General features: G+C 46.4%; 1 protein-coding gene across 2 annotated transcripts; it reads left to right on the forward strand.

The window, feature by feature from the left end:
* The first annotated feature begins 276 nt into the window (after positions 1 to 276).
* Positions 277 to 8,924, forward strand: NAAA (N-acylethanolamine acid amidase). 2 transcript variants are annotated; one of them, XM_082051006.1, is made up of 11 exons: positions 277 to 536; positions 929 to 1,093; positions 2,554 to 2,680; positions 2,856 to 2,946; positions 3,506 to 3,582; positions 4,868 to 5,040; positions 5,661 to 5,723; positions 6,272 to 6,338; positions 6,884 to 6,912; positions 7,763 to 7,844; positions 8,614 to 8,924. In XM_082051006.1, the coding sequence occupies exons 1-10, from the start codon at positions 313 to 315 to the stop codon at positions 7,836 to 7,838; spliced, it is 1,092 nt and encodes a 363-aa protein (XP_081907132.1). In that variant the 5' UTR covers positions 277 to 312; the 3' UTR covers positions 7,839 to 7,844; positions 8,614 to 8,924. The 2 variants fall into 2 exon arrangements, with proteins under 2 accessions (XP_081907132.1, XP_081907133.1); XM_082051007.1 differs by lacking the exons at positions 6,884 to 6,912; positions 7,763 to 7,844; positions 8,614 to 8,924 and adding an exon at positions 6,442 to 6,842.
* Positions 8,925 to 13,393: the final 4,469 nt, after the last annotated feature.

Below are 13,393 nucleotides of genomic sequence, written 5' to 3' on the forward strand. Positions count from 1 at the left end.
GCCTTATTTACCCTGAGCAGCTGAGCACAGTATCCCTGTGTGTGCAGGTGTGCAGGAGCTAATGACCCCTGATGGAGAAAGGGGCAGGTCCCTGTTTGCCTTTGCTCTTTGACGAACAGAAGCACACAGGAAACCATCTAGAGCTTGTACCGTTGTTTTAAACGATATACCGTGTTCGCGGTGCCGGCCGGGCCCCTGCTCCGCGGTGACACGACGCCCCTCCCCGGAGGGCGGTCCCGGCCGTGGCGCGGCCCCCTTGCCCCTCCTGCCGCGGGAGGGCCCGGCTGCCCCGGGGCGGCCGCGTTCGGCGCCATGGGGCGGGCAGGGCCGCGGGGGCCCCGCTGCGGGCTGCGGGTGCCGCTGGCGCTGCTGCTGCCGCTGTGCGGGGCGCTGGCGGCTGCGGGTCCCGCTCCTGCCCCCGCGGCGCCGCCGCTGTGCAACGTGAGCCTGGACAGCCCCGCGGAGCAGCGCTGGCTGCCGGTGCTGCGGCGCTTCGACCCCGCGTTCCTGCGCGCCGCCGTCGCGCGGGTCATCGAGTGAGTGCGGGCGGGCGGGGGACAGCGGGGCTGCGGAGCCTTTTTGAGCTCGGCAGCTCCCACGGGCTCGTACGAGTGTGAACCCGCTGCTGCTGCGCCTTGTGCACGCCTAGGAATGTGTCAGAGGGTGGTCCGGGCTGAGCGCAGTGCCGGTAACAGCCGTTAAGCGCGAAGCCTGTGCTAAACGTGAGGCTGGGGGCGTGCAGAAGGCGGTGCGGTGGGTGAGGGGTAAGGTGCAGGGATGTCTTATAGCAGAGAAGCTGCAAATCCGTGATCACGGTCAGCTGGGACAGGCTGGGGAGCCAAGTGGCAGATTGCATCAATGTCTGGTGACCAAGTGTGTGTTGCAAACAGCTTTGTCTCGTTCTCAGCTAATCCCGAGTGTTTTGCAGCGAGAGAGTACCAAAATGGGTCCACGAAGTTATTCGGCCCATAGCAGCAGAACTGGAGTTGTTTATGCCGCAGCCCTTTGCGGGGGAGATTCTGGGAATGTGCAAAGAGCTGGGAATCAGCCTTGGAGATGGGGTCCTGCTCAACTTCGCCTACGAGTCCACGGCGTGAGTGTGGGGTACTCACCGAGTCGCGCAGACAGAGGTAGAGCTGGGTGTTGGGGCAGCGCTGAGACGGCACAGAAAAGCAGAAGCAGACACATGGCACGTGATTCGCGCTGTTGGTTCTGATACCAGTTCATCTGCTCAGCGGGGGGGTTTCATTCTCGTTAGCCTGTCGGTATCCTGAACTGAAAGAGAAATGTAGGGCGGGGTTTTTGTTTGTTAATAAAGGTAACACGTACCTGAAATACTTGTGTACGTACATTTATATAAAGGTACAAAAGCATGGCAATAGCTTTTGCTAATATGGAAGGGCTATCTGTTCAGAACAGTTTAGTTCACTAACGTTCTAAGATAATTATAAAGGACTTTGTAGTTTAAATTGTCATATTTCATCAAAAAGGAAATAAGAGTTAGTTGTAATGTAACTTATCAAACTGTTCATTTAAGACAAAGTTGCTTCCAAACCATTCTCTGGATTAATTTTTGTAGTGCCTATATAATGTAACTTTTTGATTTAGACACCAGAAAATGGACGACAGCAAACAAAACCTCAGTGGCAAAAATGCTCAGTTGCACCGTCTTTTGCTCTAGAAGCGTGTGCAGGAGACTAATAACCACTTGGTGATGCCCATAAGCATGCTGAGAATATTTTCCTGTATAGGTTTTAATAAAAAGGTGCATGCAGCCACTTGCACTCATTTTGATTATCACTTTTCTCAATCTGTGATATTCAGTGATTTTTGAAATGAGGATTATTTCCAATGGGACAGTCATTTAAACGCGAGCTCTCCTATTGCACAGAGGACACTTACTGCTCTGAGCCCTGGCAGCGCCCATCACATTTTGAATTTCTCAGCTGTAACAAAACTGGCACAAAAGCACCAACCAGGAAAAAACTACTTGTCTGGAAAATTTTTTACCTCTACAGTTTTGAAAGACAATGTTATTTATCGCTGGAATGACACACTCATAACTGCAGAGAAAGTAAATTCAATGTACTTACTAAGCCTGTTTAAACAAAACTGAAAGTGTTATAAAAGAAGTAAATTCCACAGCTCCTGCTCTAGGTAAGAGGTGACTATTATTGAAATGGCTGACACTTGAACCACTGATGTTTTCAGTTTGAAAGGATTTGGTTTAAACTGTTTATCCTTATGGAGTCATATAGTATATGATAATGTTGTGTAGTTACACAGAGCTCCAGTCAAAGCGTTCTGCCCCTTTTTTTTCCAATTTGAAATTAAATTTTATCAAATAGTATAGGATGAGCCTGTCTCAAGTTCCGAAGTGTTAATAATACAATTCAACGTCTTTATTTGTATGCTTGTGTTAGTAAAACAATTTGCAGAAGGTAAACTCAGTTACTCCTTCTGAATTGTTGAGCTAGTTCAGCGAGACTTCAATATGGAAAGTCTTGTCATAGCTCTTGCTTAACTCGTTCTTTGTCCTTTTTGGTTTTGCAGGTTCTGTACTAGCATTGTGGCTCAGGATGACAAAGGAAACGTTTACCACGGGCGGAACCTGGACTACGATTTTGTGGATATACTGCGGAAGGTCACGGTTGACGTGCAGTTCATCAGACGCGGGCAGGTGTGATGGGCGGCCGTCCTTTTTATGCTTTGTTTTGCAAATTTTACTGTAAGGCAAAGTGGTTTATAGCAACTTATATAAGAGAAGCAGTACAGGATGTAGTGTCAAAACGTTGCCTGTGTTTGAAGAAGTGTTCTGTTCAGAATGCTGAGCCGCCGCACGTTTCCCGTTTCAGATAGCGTATCAAGGCACCACCTTTCTTGGTTACGTAGGCTTATGGACTGGCCAAAGTCCACACAAGTTCACAGTCTCCGGTGACGAACGAGGTAAAATGGATCTGTCTCCCCCCCTTGGCGTCCTGTACCCCGCTGCGGTTCCCTGCTGCCTGCTCTGGCCCTTCTCCCACATCCTCCCACAGGGAACAGCACGGTGACGGCGGCCAGGCGGGAGGTGACATGGGATGGCTTCCTCTGGCCTCGGGCTGAAAGCACACATGCTGGTCCCCAGAGGGCAGCTCGAGAGACAAGGGGAGGAGAAGCACCATTTTGCATCTTTGATGTATTAGATATCAGTGAAGTAACAAAGTAGAAAAGGAGCAGTGTCAGCATTTGGTGTTCTAAGCAGTGTTCAGCTCAAGATGGTACAGAGGCTCTGATTACTTTGAGGTGGTGTGTGCTTTGCCCGTTTGGTTTAAGCTGCCAAAATGTGATGGTTTTAAGATAGTGGTACAGTTAGAGAATTAGAGAAGTTTTGCACCGCTCTTTTGTAAGGCAGCAGAGCAAAAGGTTGCAGAGCTAGCGGCATGGAGAAGAAAGGGAGGCAGGAGGATAGATTGCATAGAGCATATGTAACACGTACTTTCTTTTTCTTTTCTTTTCTCTCCAGAGGGTGGTAGATGGTGGGAAAATGCAATAGCTGCTTTTCTCAATCGGAATTACCCTGTCAGCTGGCTTGTCCGAGATGTAAGTGCAGAGAGTTAATAATTTTCTCCCGTTTCACACTGATGTCATTTGTACTTACAAACTCCTGGTAAATTCCACGTTCCGACTTGGCGTTTCACAGACAATTCGATGACTTGCTAAGTGAATGCGTTTCGTAAGAGGGCACTGTCCCCAGACTGTCAGTTGTGCACGAGAGGCAGCTCCAGCCCTTCGTGGGCACCGTCTGGAATCCAGGCCAGAAGCCTCTGAGGAGCTGTGCAAGGGCTTCCTTCCTAGGGCCTATTGAAGGCAGCTCTGATTAGTAATTTAACAAATGGAGGCAGCTGCACTCTTGGATGCCTAATAGTCAACCCACTGGTTATTTTACACGTTGTTCAATGTTACCAATATTAAAAATGCAGAGCTCAGTGGTGAGTGGCAGGAGTTAAACTGGTATTTTGTGTAGGGCATTCTATGAATATTGTGTTAGGCTACTGCTAAAATAAACCAGGTCTGCTGCTGCTTAGATTCCTGAATTCTAGTAAGTGTGAATGATGCGGTTTGTAGGTAAAACTCCAGGCAGAACTGGAATGTCTACTGGAGACTTTATTGGATATTTTGAGCTTGAGATGTGACTACTACCTGCAGTGTTACTGACAGAAATAATTGTTCTCGAAGGCTTTCCCCAACTTCCTGAAAAATTTGGTTTGTCTGTTCTCCATATTCGTTCTTACTAACGGAACGCAGTGCAGGAACCAAGCACTTGGGTAGTTTGTGGCCTTGCTCCTGAACAGTCGCTTCATGGGCTGCAGCAGAACCGTCAGCTTATGCTAGATGAGTGCGCTGGTTCTGGAGAAAAGCCAGGCTCGCTGTAAGCAATGCCTCTGCTTCCCTCACACTGTTACCTACATCTTCTTAAAACCACCGGCAAGACCAAGATGTGCAGTGGGTTCTTCCTGCTTTCATCTGCTTTCACCAGCAACAGTGGGATACGTGAAAGACTTTGAGGATTGAATTTGCACAGTCTTTTGAAGGGCAGATTTTTTTTTCACCACCACATATGTACATGTACATCTGTGTGTATGTATTATATCTTTACTGTTTTCTTTGAATATTTGCAAAGCTGGGATTAATAAGTTCAGTTACTAGTCATGTTCATGTGATGTTTGCATACTAGTCAGTTTGCAAAGCTATTTTCAGGAAATATTTTCAAGTAGTGCTTTACACAAAAAAGCTTAGCCTGTTCTTCCTTAAGGTGTCTCAGTGCCTGGTTTGGTGCTGGGCTGTGCTCCGTGCTCCCTGCGTGACCGCGGTCTCCTGTTTGCAGACCCTGAGCAGAGCAGAGGACTTCCAGGCGGCCGTTCTCCGGCTCGCTGCCATTCCCATCATCGCTGAAGTTTACTATATCGTAGGAGGCGTGTCGCCCAAGGAGGGCATGGTTATCACGAGGAACAGAAGAGGGCCAGCAGACCTCTGGCCTCTTGATCCTTTAAATGGAGCGTAAGTACAAAAAAATGCTTAGTTGTGTTGTGGGGCTGGTGTTTGTTGTGGATTTGTTGTTGTTGGTGATGAGACGTAAGGGCTTTTCCTGTCTATCTGCCAAATATTGCACCAGTCAATTCAGTAATTCCAAAGAGTTTAGACCTAATGTGGTAAAGGGTTGAAGGCTTGGAAAAAATTGTTCCTGTGAATTTTGTGGCATCATATGAAGCAGATCCTGAATAGCTGCCCTGCAGTGCAAAGCTGCATGGACTGACTCCAGGCAGTAAGTATTGTTTGGCAGTAGCTGGCTGGGCTCCGAGCACTCCAAAGCCAGCGCTGCAGGCTGTGCTGTACGCACTCCCACGGCCGCAGCCTTCGCTCTGATCGCCTCTTTAAAGGCCTCATCTTGCTTTTGTTGTAGTCCGGAGTTTTGTCACTGGCAGCAGCAGTTCAGAAGCTGATCCTTTTCTATTTGTGTCCAGTAGTTAATGGTACAAGTTGTGTCAACACAGAATCCCTTGGCATTGCAAGAGACACAAAAAAGGCTTTTGAGGAGGTTTTTCCTTATAGCAGTACAGAGATACTGATTCTTGACCTTAATTAATTACCTGCTGATTTGCCTTTTGTTTGCTTTATAGATGGTTTCGTGTGGAGACAAACTATGACCATTGGACTACCCCTCCTCCTTTTGACGATCGAAGGTAAATTTAGTTTGGAGCTCCATGGTGAGATAACATTTTACTATGAAAAAGCTTAGACCCAAGGGTGTTGTGTTCTGTGAGATGTTGGCTCCTTGAGCAGGCAGCTGGTTCTGGTTCTGTAATGCTACTGAAACAGGAACAGATGAGGTAAGGAGTGATGTTCACATCTGCCAGAATAAAGTCTGTATGGCGCTGAATGATTTAAAATGTGGTAACTGCAAGGGCAGGGCATGTACCAAGAATTTCTCCATAAAGAACAGTCTAGTAGAAGTGAAAGGACTGGAGAGGCAGGGGGGAAGTGTCTGGTGGCCCGCGGAAGGCGCTTGCAGACACGGTGCACTCCTGGGGCCGTGGAGTGCACAGAAAGCTGTTGGCAGGTTCTGTGCTGTTCCGTACTCGTGGTGCAGGAATAGAGGAATTTCAGCAATGCGAGACTAGATTGTCACACAACTCAAGATTATTTTGGGCAGAAGTAAGCGTTTTCATGTGGGGGCATTTAGCGAGAAATTGTACAATAATGTGTTCAATAATACTGTGTCTTACTGCAGAACTCCAGCCATCAAAGCTCTCAATGCTACTGGACAGCAGAACATCAATTTTGACACGCTCTTTAAGGTATTTATTTTAAATTCTTTAAATTTCTTTTAAATTCTGCTTTGTGGCACATTGACTTCATGTTTTGTTTATTTGAAGCGTAAGTGCAGTTGGGTTTTCCCAGGGATTTCAAAGCGGTGCGAGGCAGGCGTGGTGAAAAGGTGTATGGATGAACATCTCCGGACTTTAGGACTAAGCGGGTTCCAATGTTTCTGGAGCCCCTGCGTTGTCATTTTGTTACAGTCTGCCAATCCCAGCTGGAAGTGCCAGAGGTGAACCCCTCACCATCCTGTGCAGTCCTTCTTTGAGACACAACTCTAAATAGCACAGCAGGCAGATAGTGTTATATGTGAGTGATGTGTCACGGTAGTGTTGAAAACTTAAATGTTGTGGATTTCAGTGGGCTTTTTAGAAATACTTTTTGTAAAATGTCTGTTTAAAATAAAGCAGGAGTGATTCTTGACTTTGCATTATTCCTTCTTGTAATGTCATCCCACGGCTTTTTCTAAGTAGCCTTTTAATTCCCCCCTGGTTTGCTGAAATGCCGCTGTTCGCTCTCTGTGCAGGTGCTGTCGGTGAAGCCGGTCCTGAACAGGTGGGTGCTGGACTGAGCAGGGCTGTGTGTGGGCACTCACGGGCTCCCCCGGGTGCCCTTGTCCAGCACGCTGTGGTTTCCCAGCCCGGCTCCTGCCTGCGCACCCGGCGCAGCGCTGGCACCGGCACCCCGTCCTCTTCAGCCCGCCGCCCTGGCTGAGCAGCTCCCCTTGGTAGGCTGGGTCTGGCACTGTGAAATGCCTTTGTACCAGAGAAACCAACGGCTGCTTAGAGGAGCAGCAGCACTTTCCACTGAGTCATTTATGCCTTTCACTGCTGGATTTGTGTTAACTTGGAAAATGGCTTTATCTGGAGTTTCTGATGTAGCTCAGCCTGGTATGTAAAAAGGACACAGCTTTTAGATACCATGTCCTGGATTTTCAGAAGAGATTCCCTTCAGTGTACCATTGTTCCACAGACTGCATCCTTGCAGGTTATCCTGTTTGCTTTACTTATATATGGAGCTCAATATATTCTCTGGATCAGTCATTCACATTAGAACTTGGCACTGTCATCTCTGAAGTTAGTACCAGGAATTCCCCTCTGTCTATACGTGTGAGGAAATTATGAAAGGAAATTACATCTGTGTGACAACTAAGACTACCAATACTAATTTTTTAATACAGTGGTAAAATGGGTATAGAAATACAGTTTGATGTATTAAGTAGAAAAAAATACTAAAGATTTTTGCCAGCAGCCTTCATTTTATCATTGTTTTTCCTGCTTTTTCCAATCCTTCCGTACCTCAGCAGAATGTTTATTTCTGCTGAAATGTGTTCTGCTGCTTTGCTAGTTGTATAAGCTGTATTCCTACCTTTGGAATGTCCCTCACTCTCTTGTTTCCCTACCAGTAACACAGTGTATACCACGGTCATGAGCGCTGCGTTTCCAGAGAAGTACCAGACGTGGATCAGAACGGTGACGTGAAGAGGTGTAAGTAGCGTGCTGGTAATTGTAGCTGCTTGTACACAAATAAAAACTGCAGCGGGAGAGTCCCTGAGGGACAAACCCTGCGGTGGCACCAGCTGACCCCGTCTGAATCCCTGATTCCCCCCTTGGTCAGCTTATAGACCTTGGGTAAACACCTTCCTTGGGTTTAGAAACCAAGTTAATGACTGACTTCCTCTGCAAAACCCTCGGAGATAATCTTAGTACAAGTGTTTGATGAGAGTGGAAGGGGTCCGTGTTCTTATGACCTGAAGGCAGAGGGGCCCTGCATAAAGGTTTTAGCTATTTTTTGGTACAGTCCCATTTGGGTGCCGTTGCACGTGTCTCTGGGTGGCCGTGTCAGGAAGCGCCACCGGAGCGAAGTGAATCCCAGCAGGAGGGGCTGGTGCTCGCGGCACCCAGAAAGATCAGCTTAACTTGTGACAGGTGACTGAACTTGCTATAGGGTTTTGTCCTGTAAACTTGCAGAAAAAGTCAATGTGCTTGAACTCACAAGGTGCATCATGCGGTAACTTGATGTTCAACGGAAGATATTAAGTGGTGTTATTTCTATCCCCAGCAACGCTGGTTGCATGGCCTTAGCAGGAGCATAAGAAACTGCATTTCAGCGTGAATAGTTTAAACGCTAATGTTTGTAGCAATTATATTGAGCATTGTATTTTAGCAAGAGGCATTCCTTTTAGAGATTCTAAAGCATTTGTTTCATTATTAATTCCATATAAACCTGTGGTCTCTTATCTGTTTATTTCAACAGACAAGATGGGTGAAAAGCTGTTGCTTTCCAAGACCTTTAAGCGCTTTAAAAAAATCACTCTAACAAGCAGTACAGTGTTTTTGGCTTATTAATTATGTGAACCATTTGAGAAATAACAACTTGTTAGTTTTTGAAGTGTTGCAGATGATACAGTTAATGAACTGTAGGAGAAGCTTGCTTGATTTTACTGTAATTACCTCGATGTTCTAGCAGACATTGATGGATAAAAACGGCTTCTACTGCTTTTGGAAAGAGTTGTGCAACTTCAATGTACTTATGTGCTGACTAAGAAATAAATGTCATAAATTTTGTGTGGCTTGTGGGTCTGTCTCCTGATGTCCAGTCTGAACCTCCCCTGGTGCAACTCTGAGCTGCTCCCATGTGTCCTGTCAGAGACGTTCCTCCAGCCCAGGTGCACAGCCTGGCTCCTGTTCTTGTTCCATTTCATGCCACTGATGATTGCTCAGTGCTCCAGTGTATCCAGATCCCTCTGCAAAGCCTCTTGTCCCTCAATAGCACCTTGCAGTTTGGTATTATCAACAAATGTGGTAATAGTGTGTTTGACTGCTGCATCTTGGTCACTGATAGAAACACTGAACAGAAATGGCCCTAGGATTGAGCCTCGGTATGGTCCCATTCCTTATAACCCTCGGAACTCCACCCGTCACCCACTGCACTGTGCACCTGCTCATCTCACAGCCGGACAACCTGCCCCGTGGACTTGTGAAGATCCAGCTGCTACCGCCGCTCCCTCACAATGCTGGTGGCCACAAGTGGAAAGGTGCTGTTCCACACTTGAGATCCTCTGAGTCAGGGGCCGTGCAGCCCAGGGTCTTATAAGTATTAGTGAAGATTGACGCAAAAAATATATTGAATGTCTTGGCTTTTTTTTGATCCCTATTAGGTGACCATCACCAATGTTTTCCTTAGATCTCCTCTTGCTAATAATGTATTTAAAAATCCTCTTGTCTGACACAACACTGATCAGTTTCAACTGGTCTTTGGCCTTTGTCTTTTATCTGCACCTGCAAGCCATGGCCCTGTGATCTTCCTGCAAAGCTGGACCTCACTGCCAGGGCTTGCACGACTTCTTTTCTCCTCCCAAGCTGTCAGAGGAGTTTCCTGTTCAGCCAGGCTGGTCTGCTCTTGTGCCTCGACTGGAGCCACCGGGATTGTCTGCTCCTGTGCTTCTGAAAGGGGGTTATTAAAAACTGACCAGCACTCATGGAGCCCTAAGCCCTCAAAGGCAGATTCCCAGGAGACAGGGAAAGGAGCATTAAGTTTGCTCTCTTGAAATCCAGGGTTCCAGTGTCACTGACTGTATTTCTCATTGCACCACACATTTTAAACACAACCATTTCATGATCACGCATGTAGTCTTAAAGAGGACCCCTAGAGATATGAAAAGCACTAATCTAGCAACAGCAGAGGTTGTGGAACACAGCCATAGATTTTCAGTCTGTTAAATGAGTGGTTATTTGGTGTCTGGTAAGGAACTGTAGCTCAAGGAGTAGCTGTGTGCACAGCTGGAGACTGGTTATTTTATTCATCAGACATCAGGAGCTGAAATACAGAAGGGTTTAAAGAGTCAAACCAGATGATACCTTCACTGGACACTGTGAGAGTTGTACCAGGGAGACAGTGATACGATCAAATGTTTGGTCAGAACACTGTTTCCAGATACGTGCAATGTCATTTGCAGTATTTGTGTGTCGGTTATGCAAACTGTTCCAGAGCGCGCTTTCTGCAGCTGTGGGCACTTTATCTCCTTGCCCTGAGTCTGGTAAGTGTCATAACCTACTTACCTGCATCCCCTACTTCTGCCTGAATAATGCGCTGTAAGCTGTGGCTTGACCCAGTTTGCTCAACGGTGTGAGCGGGCGATTGCCAGAACCCGTAAAGTTGAAAAACAGAGAGTTCCTGGAGAAGGGTGTAAATAACGGAGGTTCTGATGTCTGCGAGGTTTCAGAACGTTGTGTCTTTACTACGCAGAGCAGGCACTGACCCCTGATCCCAGCAGGTTTTCTTTATGCAACAGCCGCCCACGAGGACAGACGCAGGAGTCCCTGCAGGTGTAATTCTGCGTGCTCTCCTGCCCTGGGCGGAGTGAGGCTGATTACCCCTGGCAGGGCTGTGCCGGATTCTCAGCGTGTATTCATCTTCCAGTGTGTTCAAACAGGTCCGGAGGGGGTGTATGAATAGTGGTAGCCGTGAATATTCAGGAACAACTGTCCGCTCCTGTCCCGTCAGTGTGTGCCCAGCTGTTCAGAACTTGCTCAGGCCCAGCCACTGAGCAGGTTATTGAAACGTGTGGGGGTTCAGATTTAAGAAAGAAAACTAGATTTGAAGAGGTCTAATTTTATTTTGCTTTTTGTTCTTTAAAATTATTTTCTTAAATCATTGCATTTCACCTGTTTATAAACACTCAGGTATCCTGATAAGCAACAAAATAAAACCTTCATGCCTACTTGGGTTGTGGTGGTGGTGTGCTTTCTGTGCTAACCAGCAGGGTATATGGCTGTCTGGTCTTAGTTTTAATGATATGTGAAAATGCAAACACCTAAGAAACTGGTGAATTGTCTTACAAACTAGATGATTTAACTTGTGAAATGTGTTGAGCTGCTTTTTTTCCTAAAAACTGAAATTGAACAATTATTTCTCTCTGCATTTTTTATCAATACTTTCAATAAAACCATCTTAACAATGCTGGAAACACTAAAATGTAGCACTAATTGTTTTCAGAGGGTTTGGGTGGTTTGTGGCATCTTGTTTGTTTGTAGGGTTTTTTTAAATAGGGTCATTTATAGTTATTTTAATTACTTGCTGCTCATCCTTCTATTTGAGATTTCATCTGTTTTGTGTCTCCCCTTTTAGAGACTGAGAAGTAAAAGAGCTTTTCCGTTTTCTCAAGCCCTGTCAGATTCATGACTTAGAATTGTTGAGTAATTAAATAGAACTAAGTTAATTACATTATCCTCCTTCCACCCTTTTGTTTCTGCAGTATAGATTCCCTAGCTACAAACTCCAAAGCCTTTGTTCAGCCCAGCACAGGGATTGGGTGAAACCTTTAGTTCTTTTTCCTCCAGAAGTTTGCATTTCACAAAAGGCAGCTTGGAAGTGTGTAAGGGCTGAACCTCGAGATGAGAGTGGCCACCATACTGTATTTCTCATTCCTAATCCCTCCAGTAATCCTAATCCATTTCAGACCTGTAGTCTTTCTTAAGCATCACATGGCAGAGGATTCTTAAGGTTGCTCAAAACAAGGGTGCAGTAGCTGTGGATGCTCTGCCCCTGCTGCAGAGCAGCACGCGTTCTGTCCCGCGGGTGCTGACAGACGCGCAGGTTCTGCTGCGTGCCCAGGGAACAGCTTGCTTCATTATTGACATTCTGAGCAGGCTTTCTGAGTCTGTAATCAAGCAATGCAGAGATGATTACTCACTTTGGGCACTGAATGCAAACAAAACTTTTGAAAGTGGAGAGCCTCTATTGTGCTTATCTTAGTAAATCCACACATTAGAAACTGGCCGCAAGGTAAGTTGCGTTTTTCTTTTTTTTTTTTTTTCTCAGCAATGTTTAGTGTTCGGAAGTAGTTACTCAGCACCCCTGCTTAGAGGCAAGATATTCCTTTTATATGTCAAGCTGTATACAAGAGTGGCTGGGAGTTTTTTCTCTGAAATTCTTCTTTTTGGTGCTGCAGTAACCGTGCAGGCGCAGAGGTCAGGGCACGTGTAAAATGAAACGAGCTTTACCACCTCCTTTCCAGCTACGGGACTTGCCAAGTCTGATGTACACGTGGCACATCGGTATTTACTCTAAGACGACAAGGCAGTATTGTCACTTTACCTAGAATTAGCTGGCATTTTTATTATTAGGAGTGGGATATCATCAGATGAATCAGCAGGTTGTGTTGGAAGAGCTGCAAAGCTGAGGATGCTGCCCGATGGCTTGGGAGGCGGATGTGGAGAGTGGCTGTTCCGTGTTCTCCTGCCCGCAGGACACTGAAGTCTGCTGAACAGGGAACGTGCATCTTTTCTGCGCTTCTGTGGTCTCCTGCTGAGGCACCAACCTTTGCTGTTCTGTTAATTTTCTATATCCAGATCTGGCTCTTGAGCCCAAGCTTTTTTGATGGTTTAGTTCTGCCCTGGTTTCAGTACAAACAGTAGGTTTTACCACCTGCCTTTCCTTAGCACACGCTTGCTGCAGCTGCTCTATGCAGTAGTGCATTCCAGGGCCTCGCAGGAGTGTATTGCAGTGGGGAAAACCTGTTTCAGGGGCCTTCCAGCTACACCAGAGAAAATGTGAGCATCTCCGCAGGAGGGGAACGCTGGCCAAGAGCAAGGGGAGAAAGGAGCGGTCGGTAGCCGGCTGTTTCCTGACGCATTGTTTCATCTCACCTGGCTGTTCAGTGCAGCCTGTATTTAAGGTGATGCCAACTGTTCAAGTTCATCAGGTCTTCCAGGCTGTGTCTTTATGGGCCCCTGTTCCTTTTTTTCTCTTGGGTACAGGATTTCAGGTAGGGGAGGGGTTCCTGAAATGAGACTTGCCTTGTACAGGAGGTTACAAATGAGAGCCTTACATGTTAGGGATTCTGATTTTTGTGTGTAATTGTCTGTTTGAGTAGTTAATAATCTGAAAAGTTGTCAGAGTACCTGCACTGTGAAGCACAAAAACCATAAAGTACCAGCTGTAATTGGGCATAATTCAGCTGTGATATCAGGCCATTTTTGGCACCGATATGAAACAACGTTCTTAGAATAAAATTAGAGCCACAGGTATTTTG

The sequence above is a fragment of the Streptopelia decaocto genome (assembly GCF_964273445.1).
Source record: "Streptopelia decaocto genome assembly, chromosome: 4".
In the NCBI taxonomy this organism is placed as follows: domain Eukaryota; kingdom Metazoa; phylum Chordata; class Aves; order Columbiformes; family Columbidae; genus Streptopelia; species Streptopelia decaocto.

Coding starts and splice junctions, on each gene's coding strand:
- NAAA (XM_082051006.1), top strand. CDS start 313: ATGGGGCGGGCAGGGCCGCGGGGGCCCCGCTGCGGGCTGCGGGTGCCG. Junction 2,681..2,855: donor AGTTCATCAGACGCGGGCAG/GTGTGATGGGCG, acceptor TTCCCGTTTCAG/ATAGCGTATCAAGGCACCAC. Junction 6,913..7,762: donor GTGAAGCCGGTCCTGAACAG/GTGGGTGCTGGA, acceptor TTTCCCTACCAG/TAACACAGTGTATACCACGG.